This window comes from Engystomops pustulosus, chromosome 1 (assembly GCF_040894005.1).
Source record: "Engystomops pustulosus chromosome 1, aEngPut4.maternal, whole genome shotgun sequence".
Lineage (NCBI taxonomy): Eukaryota > Metazoa > Chordata > Amphibia > Anura > Leptodactylidae > Engystomops > Engystomops pustulosus.
This window is the reverse complement of record NC_092411.1, coordinates 213,826,603-213,852,973: the sequence shown is the minus strand read 5'-3', so window position 1 is coordinate 213,852,973 and position 26,371 is coordinate 213,826,603. Positions and strand designations below refer to the sequence as shown.

The 26,371-nt window shown below is 37.9% G+C and overlaps 1 protein-coding gene across 4 annotated transcripts in view; it reads left to right on the top strand.

The window, feature by feature from the left end:
- PRDM5 (PR/SET domain 5) overlaps positions 1-24,736 on the top strand; it is a 94,060-nt gene extending 69,324 nt beyond the window's left edge. For all 4 annotated transcript variants that reach the window (XM_072119338.1, XM_072119335.1, XM_072119337.1 and 1 more), the window contains 2 exons: positions 22,772-22,876; positions 23,671-24,736. In XM_072119338.1, the coding sequence (XP_071975439.1) occupies positions 22,772-22,876; positions 23,671-23,835 (270 nt within the window). In that variant the 3' untranslated portion in view covers positions 23,836-24,736. The remainder of the gene's footprint in view (positions 1-22,771; positions 22,877-23,670) is intronic.
- The last annotated feature ends 1,635 nt before the right edge of the window (positions 24,737-26,371 follow it).

Below are 26,371 nucleotides of genomic sequence, written 5' to 3'. Positions count from 1 at the left end.
GTAGCTCCTGGCGTTGCTCAGGATAGTAAATAACTTCTCCTAGCTATAATAAAATAAAATGGGTTAACAATGAATATTTTATATGTATCTATCCCTCTCTTTTTCTGGATGTCTCTGTCTTTCTCTGTCTGTCTATGACTGTCTTTGTCTGTGTATGACTGTTTTTGTCTCTCTGTACCTGACTATCACTGACTCTGCCTCTCTGTACTAGCTGTCTGACTGTCTCTGTGTCTGAACTTTTTTGTCTCTGTCTCTCTGTACTTGACTATCACTCTGTACTTAACTATCTCTCTGTTCTGTCTTTGACTGTCTCTGACTGTCTCTGAATTTGTCTCTGACTCCCTCTCTGTACCCGACTCTTTCTCTGTGTACTTGACTGTCTCTCACTGTCTCTGTGTACTTGACTGTCTCTCACTGTCTGTGTACTTGACTGTCTTTCACTGTCTCTCAGTACCTTGACTATCTCTTACTGTCTCTCTGTATTTGAATGTCTCTCTGTACTTGACTATCTCTCACTGCCTCTCCCTGTACTTGACTGTCTCTCTGTACTTGACTGTCATCCATACTGTCTCTGACTGTCTCTTATTGTATTTGTCTCTGACCGTCTTTGTCTCTGACTCTTGTCTCACGGTATAAAATATTCAAAGAGAAAAAGAGGTGTGCCAATAGACAAAATTATGTAAAAAAGTGATAAATCTTTATTTCAACAATAGAAAAACTCCATCAAGGAATGAAGGACAAGTTAAAAACAATTAAAAAACATACATGAGTCAAAATGTTTGGCACAACCAGGTAAGGTTCACCAAACAAACACCTCCTCCGTACAGTGGAACCTGGCCCCTAGTATGATACAATTACAATAGAAGGATGAATGAGGCCCAAGCTGTCTAATGACCCTGAACAGATGAAGATAAATCTGCCATAACAATCATAGTGCGGCTATAGAATAAATGGGTAAGTATACATTACGAGTCAGTGGTCAGCAGGCAGGCATCAGTACAATAAGTCAACAGGGCGGCTCAGCAGTAATGGAGGACGTGGAGGACTCCCCACGCGTTCCGTCTCCCAAGTGGAGACTTCCTCAGGGGTGAAAGTCAGAAAGAAAGGCACTGCTTAGATTCGAACTCAGGATCTCCTGTTTACTAGACAGGCGCTTTAACCAACTAAGCCACAGCGCCTTGTGATAAGTCCACTATTTTATAGCTTGCTTTGTGTGCTGACATTTACCTTGTTTTGGTGGTTGTGCATGGTCCACTCTGTGTATAGTATTACGGATTGTCTCTCGGTACCCGACTCTGTCTCTCACTGTCTCTCTATACTTGACTGTTTTCACTGTCTCTCTGTACTTGACTGTATCTCACTGTCTCCCTCTCTGTACTTGACTGTCTCTCTCTGTACTTGGCTGTCTCTCACTGTCTCTCTGTACTTGACTGTCTCTATCTGTCTCTCTGTACTTGACTGTCTCTTTGCTTGACTGTCTTTCACTGTCTCTCTGTACTTAACTGTATTTCACTGTCTCGCTGTACTTGACTGTCTCTAGCTGTCTCTTTGCACTTGACTGTCTGTACGGCTGTGCAAATTTTGCTGATAATTTGCTGTAAATGCAACGGTGTAGATTCCTTTAGCGGATATACATCCATACACACACATACACTCAGTATTATATATTAGATTATCCAATGAATTATCTTTATTTGATAAAACTATCATTCCACTTTAATTTTCATTTACCTAAAGTGAACACATTTTGTTTTTAAAGTCCAAAATGGATAAATTGTATATATGTCTCTACGTAGCACAGTGTGGTGCACAATAGAGATAATATTTATCCTATAGATTTCTAGCTAGAAGATCCATCCTGTGAGCACATGATAAGACGGCTAATTTGCCATGAAAGCCATAAAAACAATTGAATCATCAAAGTACTAAAAATGTTTTTGCTCCAGTGATTTGATTAAATGAGGTATAAAGATATCCAGTAACATCATACCAAATATGCAAGCTTGTTTTCATTCGCTACCACAAAATCATATTGTAAAATGTGTCAAGCCAGATTATATCCACAGAACAAATTAACTAATTTGTAGAAATGAAAAATGTAATTGATGTCAGACACAATTCTGAAATGCATTGCCTCCAAGTTAGTTTATTGAGTTGAACAAGAACTTGAAAAATATCCTGATATATCTTTTCTGCAATGTTAGAAGGTGTTAGATGTAGAGACCGTGGTAGTTGTACTCAACAGTGGGACAACCTGGTAATTTGTAACCGTGGAAGTGCAATATTTTCTACTACGACTTTCACAGTTTCTGATTTCGGTCACTGTATGACTTATATAAAACCATCTCATACATCTCACACAGCAGTTCTGAATTGCTTGGAAGTTAAAATGAAAACAGCAGCAAAAAAAGGACAGGGCCATGGTGAAGTTGCTGGTGATGCAGCCTCCACTCCCCTAGTTTTTCAAGTTATATTTCAGAACTCTTTGAGTTCTTTGAGTCCTCCATAATAGGAGCTCCCTTTATGTAGATGATCAGTATTAAAGCTCATTTGCTACTGTTAAAAGGAAGAAATATTGTATATTGTAGAAATATTTTCTGTACATTCTGGAGTGTCCATTTTGCAACTTATCTCTCATAGATTTAGATATAAGCTGGCAGGCCACCACACAACTGATTGGTGTTGTACTCCCTTTATTCTAAAGGTAGGCCATTCATTTTAAGTCCTCTTGGTGCTCCGCCCCGCACTTCTACAGCCTGGAGTTCGGCTAATAATGCTCCACAACGTAATAGCGAGCTCCAATAAAAGGGTGTTAACCTTTTAAATGAGGTGGTCAAGGCAAACACGGCATTTAAATGCTTGAAGAAATGCCTTGCTCAATTGGCGCCCCCTGCCCCCCAGCTTTTTGGGGGTTGCCAATCGTTGTTATGGCAACCCTGGGGTCTGAGCTAAGACCACAGGGCTGACCATAATATATGCCTGTACGGTCTGGGACAGGACCTTACAGGCAGTGTGTCAGCCTATGCATTAGCATATGCATCAGCATCAGTCATATCCTTAATGACCCATACAATAAAAAAAAATCACCAATAAACCTGGACGATGAACGGCCTAAAAAAATGCTAAGGGTTTATGTACACAGCTCTATAATAGATTCATACGAGAGCTGTCTATTTAGTGCCAAGGAAGAGATTGGATAAAATTATACCATACTCGTAAAGAAAATGACTTGTATAGAGAATCCAATATTATAAAATACACATAGTTGAGAGAACCTGGAACAGATTTTGTATTGGGGCCCAGCAATTTCAGGTTACATCAGTGGCAGCCACTTCTTTAACTGTAGACAGGACAGAGAGGATAATAATTGTAGATAACATCTGAAAATGTGAAATGTGGAGTCTGAGTTGGTAACCATTTTGCTGGAGTCGGAGTCATGGTATATGGGATGAAAGTGACCTTTATGTAGATGATCAGTATAGCTCCTTTGCTAATGTTAAAAGGAAAATGGCACTTTGAAGGAATACCCACTCTAATATTAGAACTGCAATAGTGATCAGGAAAACAGAGCTGTGAAGTTGGAGTCAGTCACCATTTTGGCGTTGCTAGAGTCAGAGTTAGGGGTTGGAGTCGGAAGTTTGGCTCAAAAACTTCACAGCCCTGATCCACATAAGTAATGACAGTGACCAACAGTAGCCACTACTAACAATTTGGTATCACAGCTTATCTGCTCACCCTCCCTGCATTGAGCATGCCTAGAAGACACTCCATAGACATCAATGTGTTGGCTTCAGTCAACTGGTGCTTATGGCCATGAGGCAGCTTCTACTACTACTACTACTTTGAATGTTGCAATATATTGCTGTATACATAAGAATACAATACAAACTTACAGTAAATCCTAAAAGTACAGGTCACTGGATTGAAACAGATGCATATTAAGAAAGCAATGAATTTAACACAATGGGGCAGATTTATCAAGCAGTCTGAAAGTCAGAATATTTCCAATTGCCCATGGCAACCAATCACAGCTCCCCTTTAAAATATTCATGAGCACTGGTGAAATGGAAGCTGAGCTGTGATTGGTTGCCGTGGGCAACTGGAAATATTCTGACTTTCAGACTGCTTGATAAATCTGCCCCAATGTATGTACAGGCCCTGTAGAAATATTTTCTGTACATTCTGGAGTGTTCATTTTGCAATTTTGCAGCTTATCTCTTATAGATTTAAATATAAGCTGGCAGGCCACCACACAACTGATTGGTGTTGTACTCTCTCTATTATAAAGGTAGGCCATTCATTTTAAGTCCTCTTGGTGCTCCGCCCCGCACTACTACAGCCTGGAGTTCGGCTAATAATGCTCCACAACGTAATAGTAATAGTGAGCTCCAATCAAAGAGTGTTGTTAACCTTTTAAATGAGCTGGTCAAGGCAAATTCAGCATTTAGTTAAAAGAAAATAGCAATGCAAATATTATAGATTACATTCCCCACATTAGGTTTTATTCTGCAAAATAAGTCAAAAGTTAACAAACATTTGGAAATGTGGTATCGCCATAATCATACTGACCCAAAGAATAACTATAACATGTTACTTAGTGTATACAGAGAACAGCAAAAAAAATCTAAATTCAATTACAGAATTGATGTTTTTTCAACAAACTCTTCCCCCACAAAAAAGTGAATATATTTTCAGCTATAGGACATAACCGCCCCAAAGTATTACCATTGAAAAATGCATCTTATCCCACAAAAAATAAGCTTTTACATGACAATATTAACAAAAAAATCTAATATTTTATAGCTCACGAACGTTCATGGCATCACACTCGCAAGTGTGGAACCGGCCTCAGAAAGTCTTGTGACATCACAATAAAATATCCAGAGATTTTAAAAATTATGGGGTGGTAAAACTAAATGCAAAACTTATCAACTGAAATTTACCACTTACGTGAAGTTCATCATGTGACAAAGAAACAATCTCAAAATCACTTTGGTTAGTTAAAGTGTTCAAAAGTTATAACCATGTAAAGCGACAAAAAATTACAAAAAATGGGGCTGAGCTTTCAGCTATAAACCGGCTGTGTCCTGAAGGAGTTAAAGGGGGTTTCCATGAATTCAAGATAAAAAGTTAAAAAAATTACACATGCCCCACACCGGCTTCCAGTTTCTGCATACTTCCGGTTTGCGGTCCTGCATCTGATCAAAAATTCTGGAGGTCCCATGACCCACTAGACACCCACCCTCATACTAGGGGAAAGCACCGGAATTGAAGTCCCCTGGAAATAGGAAGTAATGTACTGTGTCTGAGGCAGACACTAATTGGATCGAGCTAGCCCTGTAACCTCCTGGAACATGCAGTCTACCCTATAACCAGAAGTACCTGAGCAGCACAGGAACAGAGAGCTGGAGCAGGTTAAGTATGTTCTTTAAAAGTAATACAGGAATATAAAAAACTTGAGTATTTTCTTGCTCTATGGAACCAAAATATCATTGCCAGAAATAGTTATTTATTACTTTGAAAGCTTACAGTTAATCATTCCACCATAACCTTATCTAACACGCTAGGACCATGAGGTGGCAGCCAAATGGTCTACCAGGACAAGGATGGAAACTTTACCTGAATATACAAACACCTTACAGATGTTTCCTTGTTAGGAATTTAACCCACTGCCCTGGTGCTTCAAGGTTGACATGCTAAACACTCTGCCACTGTGAACCCCCAAGAAGAACCCTGTATACATAATAAAGTGGCTAGATCTGCACTTGTTTATCATGTTACTATACAGAAACCTTGAGGATCATGCTCATGCATTATGCACATTACCTATATTCATAAGATTGCCTAAATCTGAATTCAAGAACAGGGAATGAGGAAATACCTTGAAAAGATTTTCTTTCCTATGTAATAAAATGTATGCACAACATATTTTCTGCATTGAAATACATGGGAAACCTGCCCAAGTCATATTGCCCATGGGAATCAGAGAATTGTGCCCCCGTTTTCCCAAGGATCCAGTGAGGTGTATTTTTGTCTTTTATTTCCTTGGTAATTGGTAGTAAATTGGTAGTAATTGGTATTAAAATATTTAATAATTTTAAAATATTAAATAATAAAAATAATAAATAAGAACTTTGAATGGACTTAGAAAATGCGCAAATGCATTTTCTCAGAAAAATGGCCTTGTGCTGGAAGGAAGAAAGCTCCTTTTTAAAGACACACGTTCTACTCATAAGTAGCTGCTTGTGTACTCCTGGAAATGTTTTGTTAGGTTAGGATACATGCGGACGGCCGTGTCCTCACAATTCATTTGTCATTTCATAGATGATACCACTTACAGGGGTCAGCTCTAAGATGACTCTTAACATATTTCCTAATTTTATGAGGTCTAAATAAATGAAAATCTTAAATTGTAATAATATTAGCCGGACATCAAATATTGAATATCTGGAATTGAATGATGCTGAAAGTAGCATCTGAACTTCCCATCACTGGAGAATAATGTGTACAAATGTACCAGTGTTTTCCCTGTATAATCTTTTGTAAGGGCCACATTTTTTCTGTTACATAAAAAAGTAATCGACTCCGTTTCTTTTGGCTTCCTTACAATGTCATGTTATGTCAAAGGGCAGAGAAAAGCACATCCTCTGAAACCACAGTCTGTATCAGTTCTTGCTAATGTGAAGTACCTTAACTTAAATCTTGTCATATGCTCTTGCCCCTCACGGATGACCCTCAATCTGTTTAGTGCTCAGGGGGTCTCGAAGTTCCTGGCTGGAATGGGAAGAGAGTTTCTGAGTTTCTGCTCCATAGATAAGTTATTTCCTATTCTATTACCTTAAACACAAAGCCTTGGCTTGTTTCAAACAGACATATTTGTAGTCTTTATCCTGGGGAATAGAGCCTAAATCTAATTATCTTCTTTTTGAACATTATCCCATCTGTTTATGTGATGAAAAACACATTCTGGGACAGTGTGGTCATTTTTTAACACCATAAACTTTATTAGTTGTTTTCATTTACCCAGTTTTATTATTTTTCCCACCAACTGATAATCGAAATGGAGGATCTTCATGAATAGCATAAGCTTATAAACATAAGTTATTATATTTATTAAGAAACTAAGATTTAATTTTACTGCAATATTGTATCATTGTGTGTTTGACTGTGAGAAAGCAAGGGCCAGCCTCCTTATATGAAGCCTTTGTTGCAGACTAGTTTGCAGGATGTTCTTTAACGTTTATGATATTTGTTAATTTTGGGCACAACTGTAGAATAATGCACTAACTTTTTGATTGTTCAAGGGGCTTCAGCCAAGATTTTCATATCATTTTTGCCCCAGGATGTATAAAAATAACAAATAATTATAATTCCTTTATTTATATAGCGCACACAGATTACGCAGCGCTGCACAGAGCTTGCCAAATCGGTCAACAAACTAGCTATACTTACCTCTCCCTGGCTCTCCGGTCCAGAGCAGCACCACCTGCCTCTGTTTTTATACAGCCACATGCATGTTTTCGTCTTATACTGATTGTAGCTGTGTAAGCCACTGGCTGTAGCCTAAATAACTTTAACCCATATCTTTCCATTTTCCTATTTTTAAAATTCCAAGCAATTTCTTGTGTAGCAGTGCCAGTACAAATGGATAGAAAAGTCTATATGCATTCTTATCTGCATACAATCTTTTCAGGTTTCTGAAAATATATGAAAGCATTTTTCTACATTATCATTGTCTTTGTTGTATGGCATTGGTCAAGAAAATACAAGTTTGCCAAGTTACCAATTTGTAATATAGTTTTCACTTGACCACTTCAGAGTTATTTTAGGGTAACAAGAATCTGTTCTTACTTGTTTAGTAGTACATTAAATATTTTACATTGACATTGGCTCAGCTATACCCTTTCTCTTTTATATTTGTGTAATATCATTTTGTTTTTACAGTATTTAAAGGAAATCTACCAAAAGTTCAAGGATAGTAAACCAAGCCCACTTACATCCGGAGGTGTCCCCCTATTTCAGGATCTGCTCTTCTTTCAGCTTCTTATGCCCAGGTTTTAATTTAAAAAAAGGCTTTGAAAATATGCAGATGCATTAACACCTATGGAGCTTTGAGCCTCTCATGCTCATTTGCATAATTTTAAAAGCCTTTTTTTTTCACAAGCCAGCACATACGAAGCTAAAAGAAGAACAGATCCTGCCAGAGGAGACACACACCAGGATTTAAGTGTGCTTGGTTTACTATCCTTGATCCTGGTGGTAGATGTCCTTTAATGCATAAAATAAGATTTAAAATAAAGAAATACATTTCTGGTACATGTTACTTACACTACTATTTTGGCTGAAATTAGCATCACACAGTTTCAAGCAATTTGAGGGCATTTAATATATTTAGAAAAAATATAAATGGAAAACTTGAAACAAAATGTACGCTTAGTGGTTATATGTACAGTGTAGTCATATGCCCTGATAAGGCGGGTGTTTGTTAAAGGGACTCTACTAGCAGTTTTGGCCATACATAGCTGCAGCCACTGCTAAGTAGCAGCACAAGGAAGTTGCGGAACCATGTCTTAATTTGTTAGTCGCTTAGGACTGTGAAAAATTAATTTATTTTCCAGGATTGTTGCTGGACTTGGAGCACAGGGGGAGTGCCCTCAGTGTTCTTTGATCTCTAAATGGAAACTGCTCCCCAACTTATCTTTTTGTGAGAGGTAGAAGCTGTGCTTTGTTCAGGGAAGAGATTTCACACAAGATCGGTGCCTAAGTGCGTAGAACTTCTGCTTTGCAGTGCTGGGGTCCTGGGTTCTAATCTCTCCCAGGTCATCATCTGCAAAGAGTTTGTATGTTCTCTCCGTGTTTGCGTGGGTTTCCTCCGGTTTCCTCCCACACTCCAAAAACATACTGTTAGGTTGTTTAGATTGTGTGCCCCATTGGGGACAGGGACCAGTTAGCCATGCTTTGTGCAGTGCTGCGTAATCTGTAGGCGCTATATAAATAAAGAATTATTATTATTATTATTGGGCCAAGTTCACAGATGCAAAAATGAAATCTAAATGCATTTTTCACAGTTCTGCTACTGACACACAAAAGTATGGTTACACAGATATCCCGATTCAATATCCAACACTGCCTGCATTTTGGTATGCTCTAGTTAAATCATTGTATAGTCACATTAACACACTCTTGTTACTCCCAAGGAAAAGGTATCCATTATGATTTAACCCTAAACTTTTGTAAAAACTTTTTCCACAGCCAAGGCAAACTATTAGAAATGTGTAGGATGGGCAGACCCAGCTTACTATTTATTTTAACTATCACCATGATGGAGACTTTCCTTCCAATGTATCTACCTACTAACGATACATCATTCTATCCTAATTTGCATTGTATTTAGCTTTTTCTACTCCCTGGTTGTGATACATGGACATTGAGAAGGAAGTTTTTTAATACAAACCACAAACTTTTACTTCTTTAAATGGAACATAACTTTTATATTGAGGTCCAATAATATACTGTACAGGTTATCAAAGAACTGTGAAAATATTTAAAATATAGTACAAGCAAAACTTAGTATATTCTGTTGCTATATGTCATCCATAGTCCCCATGCTAGCCTAGGTCTATATAAATTAGCAGTAACTAAGTACAGCTGAAAAGGAATTCCACTGTTTGATTTAGGTCCAGCAGCTGCCTAATAGTGCACACAGTAGGGAACCCGGAACAGATCTGGATGGCTCTTCAGTAAGTAGAAAAGAAGTGTTGAGTGAGGACCACCCTAAGCAACTAGGAGGATCATTGCCAGCAATTTCTCTATTGCAATTACACACTTGCCAATCGATATAAAAGCTATGGTAAAGTAACATAAAAAACAGAGGTCTTGGAATATTCCATGTGTGATCTCATGAAAGTGATATTCAGTGTCACGACCTTTTAGCTCCTTCTTGGTTTCTGCTCAGCACGAGATGCTCACTGCTTGACCTCCGTAAATATGGACATCGCTTGTATATAATATGAGTACCTCTTCATAATAACTCCAGTATTATATTTAGTCTACTTAGAAGAATAATGTTTATGTCTAGATAATGTAATTAGTTGAGTCTTTTATCTCTTCTTCGTTTGTATATCCTCCTCAAGTGTCAGGTTGATGTTTGCAAAGTCCAATAAACACTGTTTGTAGTCTTTTGAATTTATGAAAAAGTGTATTATAAACTAAGTATTGTACAACAAATACAACAAATATATACACTGAGTAAAGTTATATCTTGTTGTTTTACATCCTCTTGCAAATTGGCCACAAAAGAGTAAAATCCTTGTTTTATCAAGACTGGTGAGACCTTATGGGCATAAGTTACTTTGGCCGACTTGGGTTTTAGAAGTTATTTACTTTGATGTTGCATATAAAGGTTTTTTTCACAAAGAACTTTTACTCCCAAATATTCCTTTCCCATGAACGGGGAGAGAAGAGCAAAGCACTGGCAAATACTTATGGTGGCAACTGATTATCACTGAGAACAAAAGATTCAACTTGAATGTTCAATACACACTAAATTGTCAGCCAGTCCATTTCTTCTTTAGATCACATGGGTATCGCATAGGGGATCCCCTCTCAGAACTCTACTTTTAAAGGTCTTTAAACTCTATTCGGATATATAGGCCCACATTTACTAAGGGCCGTGCTCCAGTTTTCTGTAGGACTTTTCATGTTCTTTTCAGTGCAAACTTATTTCACTTTTCCCTTCTATTCCCATAAATGTACATTGTGTTATATTCCCTCAAAGGGTGCGTGTCCTGCTTGGCTGACCTCTCCTGTCTAATCCTTCCCATGCCTCTATGGTGACTTCTCTAATTTCATGTGATCAGATACATACATGGGGTAGATGTTGGAGATGTAATAGGACCTTAGATGACATCACCCTGGCCACATGACTTTAAGTGTCCAATGATGTTACATAAGTTTTCTTTCTCAATGTTCCATACAGCAACATCATAGCACTGAGACCTGTAAATCAGGAACAAGGAGCCAGGACAATGCAGTAACAACTAAATATGCAGGCCCTCATTGGACTCACTTAGTTTCATTGGACTTATACCACATAAGTTGCATACAAGTTTACAAACTAATTTTTTAAAATTGCAGCCTTGAAAAGGAACCATTTAGGGATACAAGGAATGCTTTGTAATAGTTTTTAGTTAATAATAATAATTCTTTATTTATATGACGCACACAGATTGCGCAGTGCTTTACAGAGCTTGCCAAATCTTTAAACATTTTTCTACATAAATGTACGTTGTGTTATATTCCCTCAAAGGGTGCGTGTCCTGCTTGGCTGACCTCTCCCGTCTAATCCTTCCCATGCCTCTATGGTGACTTCTCTAATTTCATGTGATCAGATACATACATGGGGTAGATGTTGGAGATGTAATAGGACCTTAGATGACATCACCCTGGCCACATGACTTTAAGTGTCCAATGATGCTACATAAGTTTTCTTTCTCAATGTTCCATACAGCAACATCATAGCACTGAGACCTGTAAATCAGGAACAAGGAGGCAGGACAATGCAGTAACAACTAAATATGCAGGCCCTCATTGGACTCACTTAGTTTCATTGGACTTATACCACATAAGTTGCATACAAGTTTACAAACTGATTTTTTAAAATTGCAGCCTTGAAAAGGAACCATTTAGGGATACAAGGAATGCTTTGTAATAGTTTTTAGTTAATAATAATAATTCTTTATTTATATGACGCACACAGATTGCACAGTGCTTTACAGAGCTTGCCAAATCTTTAAACATTTTTCTACATATAGTATTTGGAATGCAGTAATATAAATATATTGTTGTTGGTTAATATACAGTAAAATATTAAAAGTAGACTCAGAATGTTACTGTCCGCTTGCTTTGAATAGAAATGCTGTAATGCTATGATATTGACCCTTTACATCTCATGTCAGGTAACTGCTAGGCTGGAACATGGCTAGGTTTAGGTTTGTATTGTCCAAGTGACAGATCCCTGTATGGCCAGGAATGACAGCTTGTGACTCCAGTACAATGAAGAGGCACCATTTGAATTGATGCCTGTTTATGGTATTGCCAGAGCAAATTGTTCTATAAAGGACCGTAGAGAAGCATAGTTGTATACTCAAAGGAAACCAGAAGGAGGGGTGGGCTTTTCACACTCTTATTAACATAGACCCCACAGAAGAGAGAGCCCAATAAACTCTACTAGTATACGACCAATGTTAAGGCATGCATTAAAATGAGCTTCACTGTGATTGTTTCTTTTACTCTCCACTTATGTGTAAATGACTTCTTATTAATCCCATAATAAAAAGGGTGTGGAACAAGTTACAGTAATATATCTAAAAGAACAAGTTAACATTTTTATTCAAAATGCACGGTAGCTTCCAAAGCTATTTAAGATTTTACTTGGTGAAATAGATTAGAATTTATATGGGAAAACCAAGCTCTGGTTTCTCTGATGTCTCTTTATGTTTTAAAGGGTCACTTTTAAACAAAAAGAGATGCAAAGCAGAGTAGAAAAACTGAACCCTGAATTCTGGCAAAGTAGGCATAGCTATGATTGGCCAGAGGTGTCGCCCTGGCGGATCCTAGCCCCATGGCCAATCATAGCCATGCCTACTTGTCCAGGGGCGTCATTTTGCCAGATTGGCTCTTTGGCCACCAGTCCGTCAATATGTCTGGGTCACACAGGTCACAAATTTTGAATCCACTCATCTCTAGTAATTTAGGACTTCAGTCCAACAAATATTCTCCTCTACTCACTAGTATTATATCAAGCAAAATATTACAGAGCATTGGTCTGTCTGAATATTCCTACTAAGTTTTAATGAATCACAGAACTATTTAACATGTTTTCAATATTGTTCAAGAAAATTGCTACGTACCTTTCCTTGTTATGGTAGCATTTTACCAGAAAATTATTTCTTTATACAGACTAATTCTTTTCATGTAAAAAAATGATTAACCTGAGGATTAAAAGAGTTTTGCATAGTGTAGGCCATTAATATGACGCTGATGAGGGTGCGACACCATCATGTCTATAGTGAGGAGACATGAAATGCAGTTACTTTGATCCTAGCCTAGGTGTATGACTGTAACATGCTACAAATCTTTGCCTGTCAGGAACATTGTATCATGCTGTCTTTATGGAGGATCTCTGGCCTTTACATTGGCCCTTTACATGAACTCCTGTGTATGGTATGTCTTAAACTCATTTTTAGACTTTAAAGCATTTTTAGGATTTGCTTTAGTTACTAATTGGTTTATACACTTTGACCATAAGTCACACTCACTGAATTTATGTTCCGTGCAGAACTAAATTATATCACCTAGTTCTCCCAATAAGAAGTGACAAGTACATTTAGATGTTTCCCCTGTGTTTCCTCAAAAGTCATTTTCATTGACCGGGAAAGTAGCGTTTAGAGCAGATCAGAAAAACTGTGTCATACGATATATAATTGTACAATAAATCGGTAAATATTTTCCCATATATCTACTACATACTGAACTACAAAACAATTACCAGAATAATGAAGCCACAATTCTACTAGTGGTCCACACAATTTGAACCTACTCATGAAGTCAGTCATCTGTCACTAGACTCCTATTCCTATAGGTGAATTACAAAGACCATTTTAGACCTTATGAGTTATATGTCATATGTGTGCAAGGATATGACAAGATCTGTATGGTTGAGGACCTGCAAAATAATTTCAAATGGACGGCCAAGGATAACTGGCTCTACTGTGGGTGTAAACAAGTGTTAGAATAAACTTTCATGTTTACATTTAGCATTTGAACTAATAACGGGAACTTCTAAATATTATTTGTTATATTGTATAAACAGTGTGCATCACATGTCTTGAAAAGTGTTCTTAATCTGGTGTGTATCGGCTCTTAATACATCTTAATGTGCTATAGTTAACAAGGGGTGTATGGTTCTCTCAAGGTGTAATAACGCCATGGTAAATGCATCAAATCTGCTAGAAATCTCTGGCCGCACCTTTCTTCCAGAAAATATTCTTGTTTGGAGCAGCTTTTTTCCTGGTCACTAGGCAGAACCATGATCAAAGTGAAAGACAGCTGACAACAATGTACTTTATACTGTATGTTGGCGCTTCTGTGAATGACTCTTTCTCTACAAACAGCTGAGCTGCAGATGTGGACTGTTATATGCATAAAGATCATAGTCTGCTTTGTATGATGTGTGGATCTGAATGTTGATAGATGTAGATTTATTAGAGGGTCCTATAGATGTACATTGGGGCTCATATTTGTGTCTAAGAACTTATGCTGCAATAGCAATGACAGCTTTTAACCCCTTTCATCTGTGCCCTTCACATCCTTGTATACCATCAATTTAATAATAGATTGTGATCCCCATGGGTACAGGGACTGATCTGGCAAGCTCTGTTCAGCGCTGCGTAATCTGTGTGCGCGATATACATAAAGGAATTCTTTATTATTATTATTAGTTTTATTATTATTATTATTATATCTGAATCTAATGCAAAGAAAATTACAATATATTTGATATAAAAGTTGAAAGTATTGAGACAAGTTATTATCTGTTAAAGGAAAAAATTACCCCCTTTTATATAAGTAAATTTTTATCTGCTATTTTATGATTTGTTTTTATGTTTCCATGCTTAACTTTGTTTCCTTTTTATGGATACAATAGATGTAATGGAGCAATAAGGAGTTTTATAAACAGAAAAGGCTTTGTGCGTTTTATATTTTTCACGCATAATCATAAAAAAATGTGACCCCCATTAACTCCTGGCAGCTATGATCTTCACAGCTTAGTCACAGGTAGCAGCAGGGGTTGTTTTACCTACTGTGCAGAGTTAATAGAAAGCAGCAATGGGCAGCAGGGGCAGTTCATGACTTTAAGGCAGAGAAATGTTAAACTGTTATGTTATTCTCATATATTTAGATGCATAATGTTGATGTCACTGCATAATTTATATACATTTGTTTTATGTATTCATATTTGGTATATTTTACTGTAATTTCTAGGTGGGAATATTAACACCAATTGGTGAAACAATGTAATTTTCTCCTAACTCGGCAGGAATTTAATACTGTTTTCATTCCTAACACGGCTATCACTGCAGTTGTTTGATTTTATCCATGCTGGAAAGAAAGGATGCACAGTATTAAATGGATGTCACTACATCACCACCCCAGGTGTTACCAGATAGCATGAAGCATGTATTATTCTTTCTGCCATCTGTGTACACTTTACCCCCTGCGCTGATATTGGTTCACATATATTATCTGGGATTTTTCTCATAGCAGTTAAAGACATATCTGGTTTCTTATGTAAAGCCATACAGTATACAAATAGATAGTTTCACATTAAAGATTTTTTTTGAAAGTCGTAACATGAAAAAAGGTTTACGTGGTACATAGAAAGGAACAGAACCCAGAGGCTGCTGTTACATGGGCTCTAGCGACTAGAAAGAACATTTGGCTATACCTCCTGACCACCAGCAATGGGATAGTTGCCTATGAATATCCTTATTTAAAGGGTCTAGTCTCATCTTTGCCAGTCATTAGTTTGCAGTTTTGGGCAGGAGAGCAGACATCAGATCCCAAATGAAACTCAAATAGCGGACATATCACAGCCCCATTGACTTCTATTATACCCCATTTACAGTGAGCACACCATGTTTCATTGTGCTGTTATCGATTATTGTTGCAAAAGATAGGTCAATTCATACGCCTCCACAGATTTGTGACATGGCCTCTCAGAGACTCACCTCAATTTCCGTTCCACCAAACCAAAAACAGGGGGCCCAAAATTTGCCTGGTTTGCCCCCCACTTTTGCACACGTCTGTGTAGCTTTACATCTTCTTTTATTGACTCAGGGATTCCCCTCAGAAGGATATTATTTTGCCTAAAGTGATCTTCTAGCTCCATTATTTTAAGCTATATAATTTTTTTCTATTGAGCTTGGGCAGCTTCTATTACAACAATACAAGTTTAGTTAACCTGTTAATGCTGCTGCCAAATACGGTGGCATTTAAACAGCACTGGTAAATGGGCGCTGCCATTTTGAGGAAGATCTATGACGTCTTGGGTAGTTACGATCCTCTACAAAATGTCAGAGTGAATTCCGGCAAGTATGTGGCGGTGCCATATTGATTTAAATGCTTCCAGGTCCGCTCAACATTAGTGGTGAGTAGTCAATCAGGAGACAGGTGACCATAGCGACTGATATCAAAAGAAAGGTCCTATGGAGCATCCTAGCTGATTATTAAATGTGTTGAAATAGAATGTTATAATGTGATAATTAATAATAATAGAACTTTAGTGGATACTGACTGCTGCTGAAACCTTCGATAAAAATAACTACCCTGGGGTCGGCAATGCACTCCACATGCTATATTATTTAGCATTAACTCCTTTCCATTTGTTTGACTAGCATAGTTTTCTCTGCAGGTTCTAAAGGTGCTCTGTACTGGTGCCGATAGCTCCTAGCCACACACTACTGTTTCCTTAAAGAGGACCTGTCACCACAAATAAGTGCCCCCATCCAAACATACCTACTAAATCAACCCCCGTCCCTTTCTAAAGCTGCCCATTTCATAACTCTGTCTTTAATCAAACTCCACTAATTGTCCCTTAAGCATATGACACATAACATGCTTATAGGTCCGATCGATGGACCAGTGGTCCGGCTTATTGATTAGGGGGCTGCCCAGGCACTTCTCTTTCTTCACAGGCCGCCACTCCCCCGGGGCTCCAATTTTCACTCTGGCGCAGTAAGTCCCTGCTAGTGCCGAGAACATGAAGCCAGTAGCGCTTGCACAATCGATGCCGGCGATGCTGCCAGCTTCAATCAAAGGAGACGTCAGTGGGGCGGCGCATGCACAGTTAGTCCTGGCGAGCACTGAGAGCAGGTAGCTGGCAGCACTTGCGCACTGGGTGCCACCATCACCGGCATCTAGTGCATATGGTAAGAACTGGAGCCTGGGGGAGTGGCACCTGTGAAGAAAGAGGAGTGCCTGCACGGCGCCTTAATGAATAAGCCAGATTGCTGGTCCGTCGATCGGACCTTTAAGTATTTTATGTGTCATATGCTTAAGAGACGATTAGTGAAGTTTGATTAAAGCCAGGGTTATGAAATGGGCAGCTATAGAAAGGGGCTCGGGAGTAGATTTAGTAGGGTATGTTTGGATGGATTTGTGATGATAGGTCCTCTTTAAGACACACCACATACCACATTGGGAGCACTGTCCACTCCTCCACATGCCTGGCAGTGCTTACTTAGCCCTATCTAGTTATTAGAACCCTAAAACCATGCTATATTACATATAAAACTGGTGGCAACTATGGTGTTTGAAGTTGCTTCTTGAAGGTCTGACATCTACAAGTGCTTCTCAATAAATGATAAATTATATTAAAGTTATTTTTTTCAATAATTCAATTCAAAAAGTGAAACTCGTTTATTCATTAGAAATTGAGCTAACTTTTTCAAGTATTTATTTATGTTAATGTTGATGATTGTGGCTTACAACCAAGGGAAACCAAAAATCAGTATCTCAGGAAATTAGCATTATTAATCCAAAACACCAGCAAAGGCTTCCTTAGCATTTTAAATGGCCCTTATTCTTGTTCAGTAGGTGACACAATAATGGGGAAGACTGATAACTTGACAGATGTCCACGAGGCAGGCATTGGCACACTCCACAAGGAGGGTAAGCCACAAAGGTCATTGCTAAAGAAGCTGGTGGTTCACCAAGTGCTGTATCAAAGCATGTTAATGGAAGGTAGAGTGAAAAATGTGAACATACAACCAGGACAACCGCAGCCTTGATAGGATTGTTAAAAAAAAAGTTCATTAAAAAATTTGGCGGAGATTCACAAGGAGTGGACTTTATTTTAAATTGAATTACTGAAAAAAAAACTGTTTGCATATATTTTAATTTATTGAGAAGCACATGTACGTCCCTGTTGCACCACTTCATCCTATGTTGGCTTTTTCTGAGCCCTGCCTGGTTAGACCATTTAGTCCACATGCAGTAACCAGATGAAAGTGGAGCAGAGTAGATTTGGCAGTGGTCGTATTTAGGCATTTTCCTCTTTCCAGCTTATTCACACATAAGAGTATCTAGGGCAGCACATGATTAATCCACTGATATCAAGCACATGCCTGTATTTGATCCCATAAAAATGCAACAAACTTTTCAAAGGAAAAGCCATATGTTGAATGGTAGGCAAAGGGTGTCCATGTGCAGTCCATAACTTTCACTTACCCAATAACTTGAATGAAAGTCCTAGGTCTCCAAAGGCTCATGGACCCACTGCCCAAGAAAAAATACAGCCATCTGATGACATCCATTAAAGCTAATAGATGAATGTTGTCTCTGGAAAACACAGACAGAACATTTTAATGATAAATGTGTGAATTCTCTTAGAGTAGACAGAAACTTTAGTATCTAAGATAAAAGCAGTGGATGTATATTAGTAGATTTTTATCATTCCATGTTTATTATACATGTACTTTATCGACAGAACATTTCATCCATAGAAATATTCTCTAAATACCTTATGTTGTCTAGTAAGGTAAATGGCTAATTGAGCGCACGTTATGTGCATGTTTATTTAGGAAGTGAATTTGCTACTGTGTATTCTATACCTTTCAGCAGTCATTTCACCACGAAGTCCCTGCTGTGTGCCACTGTGTTATGTCAATTGATGTCTTATCTGTGAAAGAATGTTTGGGACGGGGAAAGCATATGGCAGGAGTACAACATATTCTGTGTAGTCCCTTGTTTTTAAGCAGAGATGCTGAGCTGTGAGATACTTATTTTGGATACATATATATTTTTTCAAAAAATAATTTCTGATACATAATGCTATAATACCTAGTTCTTTGAATTACCTGAGGTTTAAGAAGTAAATAGGGTATTATTGAATTGTTTTTCTGGCAGGTTGTTGATCCATGTTATAGCAAAATCAAGAATAATGACATATAAAACACATTTTCCTATAATATAGTATTTTACATTATTATACAGGCATGTTCAGAAAAATTCTAAGATTTTAAAACAGACGTGTTGGTAAAAAACAATCTTGTCAGTGGATATATCTGGCACTATAGCAAAGCTCCCTTTATTTAAAGCATAACTAGACTTTAACAAACGTTACTGTATCAGTAGTAATGATAGTAAACTTTGTAATAAACTTTCTTATAGAAATGTTTTTCCTCTGCCTTTCTTCCTTATTTAAGCAGTTTGTGTAAATCAGCTTTCTGTCCTGTACTCCACTGACTCAACTGATACTCTGCTCCTTACAGGGGTAAGAAGAGTAGAACCAAAGTAGAATGATTCTGCTATACTATAAAAATAATAAAACAAAATTTTTATAATCCCGTTCTATTAATTCCTGCAATAAAAAACCTATCTTCAAAGGTTCTCTTATGCTTTAACTCTGGAGGAGCTGCAAAAATGTTAATGATGATGTAATGACTCTTGTATTTGGGTCACCAAAACATAACTGAGGTAAATACTTCAGTTGTGTTCCTGTATTTAAATGAATAATGGCAATAATCTTGAGCTGCACAATCATTTTAGGAATATGTGTGTACAACATCTCATCCCAGTCCTTTTGTATTCTTCCTACTGTGCACTGGCTTATGGTGGCCTTCATGTCAGGTTACCACTACTTCTACACATAAACCTTAAAGGGGTTGTCCACTTTCAGAAAATATTTGATATGGTTTGTGGAGTGAAAAGTTATACAGTTTCCCAGTATATTTTCTGTATCCAGTCCTCGTGGTTTTCTCGATCTCTGTTTGCTGTACTGCTATAGGAAATTTCTAGGTTTCCTTCCAGTAAATAGAAATCTGTCCATGGTCTTTTGATGGACATGGTGATGCCTGAACTGTTAATATCACACAGAGTAATCTGAGCCACGTGATACTAACACCAAATAAGTTAATGCAAATTAAAGGAAATCTACTATTAAAATTGAGCATGATAAACCAGGGACACCTACTCATAGATCCAGGCACTGTGACTGTAGTAATCGTCTTATTTTTGTTAACCATGAACTTCTTCCTTCTAAAATCAACTTTTAAAATTATGCTAAGCTAATGAACCACAGATTCTCTGGGGGGCCTTACCTGAGCACTTCCTTGCCGTAGCTTTACATGCTATTTGTTATAGTGTGCAAGGAGCACTTCCCACCCCAACTTTCTGCTGCTGTGAGATTATATCAAGCAGAGAGAGGAGGGAAAGTGACAAAGGACCAGGGGAGATGGTGAGGTGTGCTCATGCACAGTGTAGCAGCCTTTGGAACCATAGCATGGAGGGGCTTTTGTGAGGACAAAACCCCCCTTCCCCCAGATACCTTCTGGATTTTTATTACAATTTGAAAAGTTGATTTTAGAAGTAAGTAGGTCATGGAAAAAAAGAAGATTACCATAGTCATGGTGCCGGAATATATGGGTAAGTGTCCCTAGTTTATCATACTAGATTTCGATGGTAGATTTCCTTTAAAGATATTCTATGAACTTTTCAATTTATCCCCTATCCACAGTGAAAAGAGGTGCTGTAAATATGTAAGTGCCCTTAGTACTGAATGTAGCAGCACTATTGCTTGGCTGGCCACTTCACCCATTGGTTCTCTAGATCGGCTTTTTATAGGGGATAATGATGTAACCACTGCTTAATTGGTGGGCAATCACTAACTCCATTCTATGTATGAGAAAATACACATAAGGGTAATGGAAGTGGAGAATGCTGTTTTTGTATTGAGCACCCCTCTAATAATACTGTACACAAAAATTATCTTTATTATACACCATGTTCCTTATACCGTATTCGGGAAAAGTAAAACATGCAAACTGTGACTGCTCCTCTGCCTTAGTGATCTAGTTAAAAGGAGGAAAAACTTTTGTACATATGCCAGCATGTAAAACTAAATATTCTATTTATTTAGCTAAATTCCACATTTCTGCAGAAAAATAGTAGAAGTGCCAGAAATTGATGACAAGCATGTCCAGGCCTTATTTTGCTAATATTTTGACTTCATAAATTAAGATATATTTTACATATTTTTTATCATGTGCTCCAATGAAGAGAATGATTGTAGGAGACAGAATCCCATCTGTGTGACTTTTTAGTACAGAGTAAAGGAAGGAAGCTTTAAACCCTTTAGGGATACAGAGATCGGTGTGGAAACATAAACTAGTTGTAAGGAAACGTGTTCCTATGGTCAGTCTTCATAAGCTGTAAAACTACATTTCATGTTTTTTCAGTGATGAGTTCTGTCCTGTGCCAACAAGGGAAAATACATCATCTCTATGTCCAATAAAAACAAAGAACTTAAGTTACGTTCCTGTATTTTATAAAATAGTTCTATTTAGGGTCTAGACATATCCCATAAGGTTTTTTGACATTTTGTAGAAAACCATGGTTTTACTGCATTTAATACATAGTTATTATATGCACATATTTCACAATCCCTTATTTAGTGATTATTTATAATCACAAAACATTATGCTTGTAAGTCATCAAAGCTGACAATAAAGTGAAGCTGAAAGAAAGTCCCTTTATGGGAATTACGGGGAAAAAAAATTGCAGACAAATTTTTCATAAAAATGCAAAGACTGCTTTATAACGCACAAAACTCATATTTAGGCTCTTTCAGAGAACCATGGTCTTCTATGAATAATAGACCTGCAGTAGACAGATTTCATGGACCGACCACAGTAAAGAGGATAGGACTCCGTACATCATGGTGGTATATGCAGTAATGGTTTATAATATAGGTGGTTTGGGCGGTAGCCCGGGGGCCAAGCTGGTGGGCCACCCACCAAATTTTGTACGGAGAAGGACCTTCATCCATGAAATCCTCATATATCTGTTCCTACTCTCAGTACGCATGTACAAAAAAAACCTTTTCAGGAAGTCCTGAAACCACAGTTTGAAATCAGGCAGAAGGGATGTATCCTCCATTCTTCATGAAGATTGATTCTAGTACTATACGTGGAAAGTGTATCCCAGACGTGTAGAGGCTATAATATTAATACAGCCCAGGACCCGTGGGAGTCCTAAACGGCCCTGGCTATATGATACAAGGAGTCTCTACTTCTATACAAATTTTAAGCTGAATAATCTTCCTTCTTTCACTCACGCCATTCCCCTACTACAATATATATATTAAGATTTTCCCTGCCTTAACATGTCAGTCTACACATCTGTCAAAGCAAGAACCTATATAAGACTGCACTGTTTATAATATAGGATTGTATTGCCTAACTGTATTATCCTTCTAGGTCACAGGGAGGTCCTCAAGAAGCTGATATGTTTTCTATGTATTGCTCACATTTCAGGAAATTATTTTAATCTTTTTCTAATGCATTCGATGTATATTTTGAAGTGCTTATGGGATGATGAACGATGAGCCTGGTGTATACAAGAATAATGAGCTGAAAAGACAGTGGTGTGGATTACTGCCCTTTTTTTTCTATGATTTATGGTTTGCAGAGTGTTAAACAAGCATATCTTATATCACATACTTATGTCATCGAAACATGGCTGAAGAAAGTTCCTATAATGAGTTTTTGGTGGAACTGTAAAAATTCAGTGGAAGGGTTGTATTTTTACTCTATTCTCCTTCTATGAGTCCCTGAGAGGGAATAAAATCCATACGATCAGGAAAGTAGGTTCTTTAACAATATAAGAGGCCTTTGTATAACTTAATTTTATATCTTGCCATTAAATTTAGGAAAAGCCGTATCAATGCACAGAATGTAACAAGGCTTTCAGCCAAAAGCGGGGACTTGATGAGCACATGAGGACACACACAGGAGAGAAACCATTCCAATGTGATGTAAGTTTTTTAGTTTGTTTTTCATTGTAGTATTTCATTAATATGTATTATAGAGTGCCGCTTCATAGTATATAGCTTCACAATCACAATCTTTCATACTACCAGTTATGAATTGATGAGAAAATAAAAATATATACCAGCTTTCACAGGTGTTCCCGAGACCCATATCTCGGGTCGCAGGTTCACCCGTGCCCCACGCAAGTGTCGCGCCTGCGCCTCTCGCCGTTCCTTCTCCTGATTCTCCGGCCGTACGCATGTGCCGGCTTCAGAAGATTTAAAGGACCAGCGCGTCATTAATTGCCGCTGCCCATTTCCCAGATTTCCATATAAACCAGCCTCTCCCTGCACACTCTGCCGGATCTTTGTGCCCTAGAGAAAGCTTGTTCCTATGCCCTGCAGTATTATTGTGATTTCCTGCCTGTCCCTGACTACAATTATGATCAACGTCTGTGTACCTCGCCTTGGCTGCCACAGCGGACAAAGTCGCACCTGAGGGACAACGTCCTCAGGACAAGTCCAACCTGCTTTGGGCGGGCTTACGTTTTGGTCCCATGTGTCAGCTTACATCATCATCTGCAGTGGTCCCGTAGGCTCTAGGCTTATACTTGAGTCAATAGGTTTTCAGTTTTTTTTGTGGTAAAATTAAGGGCCTTGGATTATACTCAAGTATATACGGTATGTTTTTACTCAGTAATGTCTTATTTTCTATCCCCAGTTATGTGTAAAGCACTGCAGAATATGATGGCTAAATATTAATGTATTATTATATTATGCCATCATTTATTTTTTTTTAGGTATGTGACCTATCATTCTCGCTCAAAAAAATGTTGATCCGACACAAGCTGACTCATAACCCTAACCGTCCTATGGCAGAATGCCAGCTGTGCCACAAAAAGTTTACTAGAAATGACTACCTCAAGGTGCATATGGAGAATGTACATGGAGAAACCGACAGTTAACTTGTAGCTCCCAGAACTTGTATCATGAAATTTGATGTTCTACAACAGACTCACATGTTTCTGGACCAGTATGATGATATTACACTGCTGTATGGCTCTTGTTTTATAATGGACATCTATGTTCTCTTATCGGCTCCACCATGCCTTCAAAAATACCTGAAACCCTGGCAGAGAAGAAAAACATCAGGCAAATGTAAACTGAACCATTATGCTTGTGAAGTTGTTTAAAAGGGTAAATAATGGCACTTTATATACTTTTTTATGCAAATGTTTCTGTTTTGCATATTTGGTACGTTAATGCTATTTTCTAAAATGCTATTAGAAGTAATGTTATATAATAGAATCTAAAGATGCTGTCAGAAAATGCATTTGTTCTGTTTGCATTATTGGGAGAAAAGGGATGGAAAATGCTTGAAAATTCCTTAGTTTATTATTGTTTGAAACAGACCTTTATACATAGGATACAAATAGAGCTAAACTCTGTGTGTTATAATGTGAAGCATTCTCACCGGCAAGACCTGGGTCAGTCACAACTTTTTGTGGATTAAGTAACATCTTATTATTACGATATACTATAGGTGTTTACTATGTATTGCTTTTTAAATGTGTTTTGTCTCTCTATAATTATTTGATATATTTAAAACATAATCCTTTTTTACACTTTTTTACTCTTTGAATATTGTTTTTTCGATTTTTAATGCTTGTGCAATATAATGCTCTGACCAGAGATATCTTTGTTATCTGAATGTGTATTGAGTTTTTTTCTTTTTAAGATTAATGTAAGGTCACAAAAAGGAATATAATTGAAGATTATAATAATTAGAATTCTAATAACATAAAATGTGTGTACATGATCTGTTGTAGGGGACACATCTGGGCATTATGTTGTTGCCTTTTGTAATAAAATGTCAATTAAGATCATAACAAAGTTTTCCTGAGGTTTTCCTGTTTCGCAATTCATACTGTTAGAACAAACAAGCGGTTCATGTTGAGTCTGTGGTGCACAGATACAGAACACAGATCAAGAGTACACATGGCGGAATTAGCCCTTGCGTAAATCATTGCTGATATGTACCATGCAGCCTTGAACATGACATACATATGTTGTTCATGTAATTGATAGTTGTCCTGTCTGCTTTGTTAAAGCAAATCCAGGCAATGCAGCTATCGTCATAAATGTTTGGGAATTACTGCGGCCCCATGTGTTCTTCTGCTGAAAGAGCAGACATTTTGAAAAGACAAGCATTTAAATTAAAGGTCTTGTCCGCTTTCAGCAAATGTGAACTTTCAGCAGTTGTCAGTGATGTGCACTGACAACTGATAGATAAAGGTACCTCATAAAGTGTCTCATGACTTACCGTAACTCTTTACAGACAGTCACTGAATAGTCTGATCAAAAATCTGTATAATCAAGGGAAATACGCTCTGGGTATTATTCACCAGCCACCTTATCTGTCTGAGGTAGAAGACCTCGGAAGGCTTTCAGTTACACCATTCACTGTAGGAGAAAGAAGCAGAAAAAAGAGATACTGCTTTACACAATACAATGTTTACTATTATCACTTGTTCTTCATTCTGAAATTAGCTCCAAAGGTTTAGTTGTTTTTTAAATAAAGCAAATGTATGAAACTGATGTAACCATAGTTCCGAAGAATCAACAATTAATTATTTCGAAAATGAATATGATTCATAATATAGTTTAGGGGATAAACTAAACTCTGCATGGAAAATTTGCCTTTGATTGTAACTCATGCTCATTGTTAAGGGCGCTGCCTTTCACGTTTGCACTGAGGCAAAGTTCTCTTATACCATCCTGCAAAAAGTATTTTCTTATTTCCTTCTCTTTACATAGTTTTCTGAAATATTTTTTTTTTACTGTAAAGAAGAGCTCTGGGAATTCAGTAGACCACAGTCCACTGTTTTGTGTATTAAGGTGCATTCTACTGTATACAGGAAGTTGCTTGCAGATCAGTAAAAATGTGTTGTATAAAATTAAAGGGGTTATCCGGGTTTAAAAAATTTCTTATGGCCGGGCTGGGGAGGGCTAGTTAAACATAATAAACATGTACTTACCTCCTCTGGCGCCGCTGATGTCCCGCGCCGCGGTCCCTTAGATCCGTGCCCCTGTTTGTTTACAGGGGCACGGAAGTTGCGCACAGGGAGCTTCCGGTCCACGATGTGGACGGCTCCTCCCATCCGTCCCTATCTCTCAGCGTTGTAAGCGCTGGGAGATGGTGCGCATGGGAGCTTCCGGCCGGCCGGAAGCTCCCTGTGCGCACTTGTAATGAAACCGGCGCACAGAGAATACCGGCCGTGGCGCGGGACATCGGCAGCACCGGAGGAGGTAAGTACATGTTTATTGTGTTTAAATAGCCCTCCCCAGCCCGGCCAGAAGAAATTTTTTAAACCCGGACAACCCCTTTAAAGTAAAAGAATATTAATAGGTAATTGTGAAAAGTTTTGTGCCAGTAACCACTACATGGCAGAAGACAACTGCCTAGCCCTTGCAAAAAGTGATCATGTAAAAATAACTATC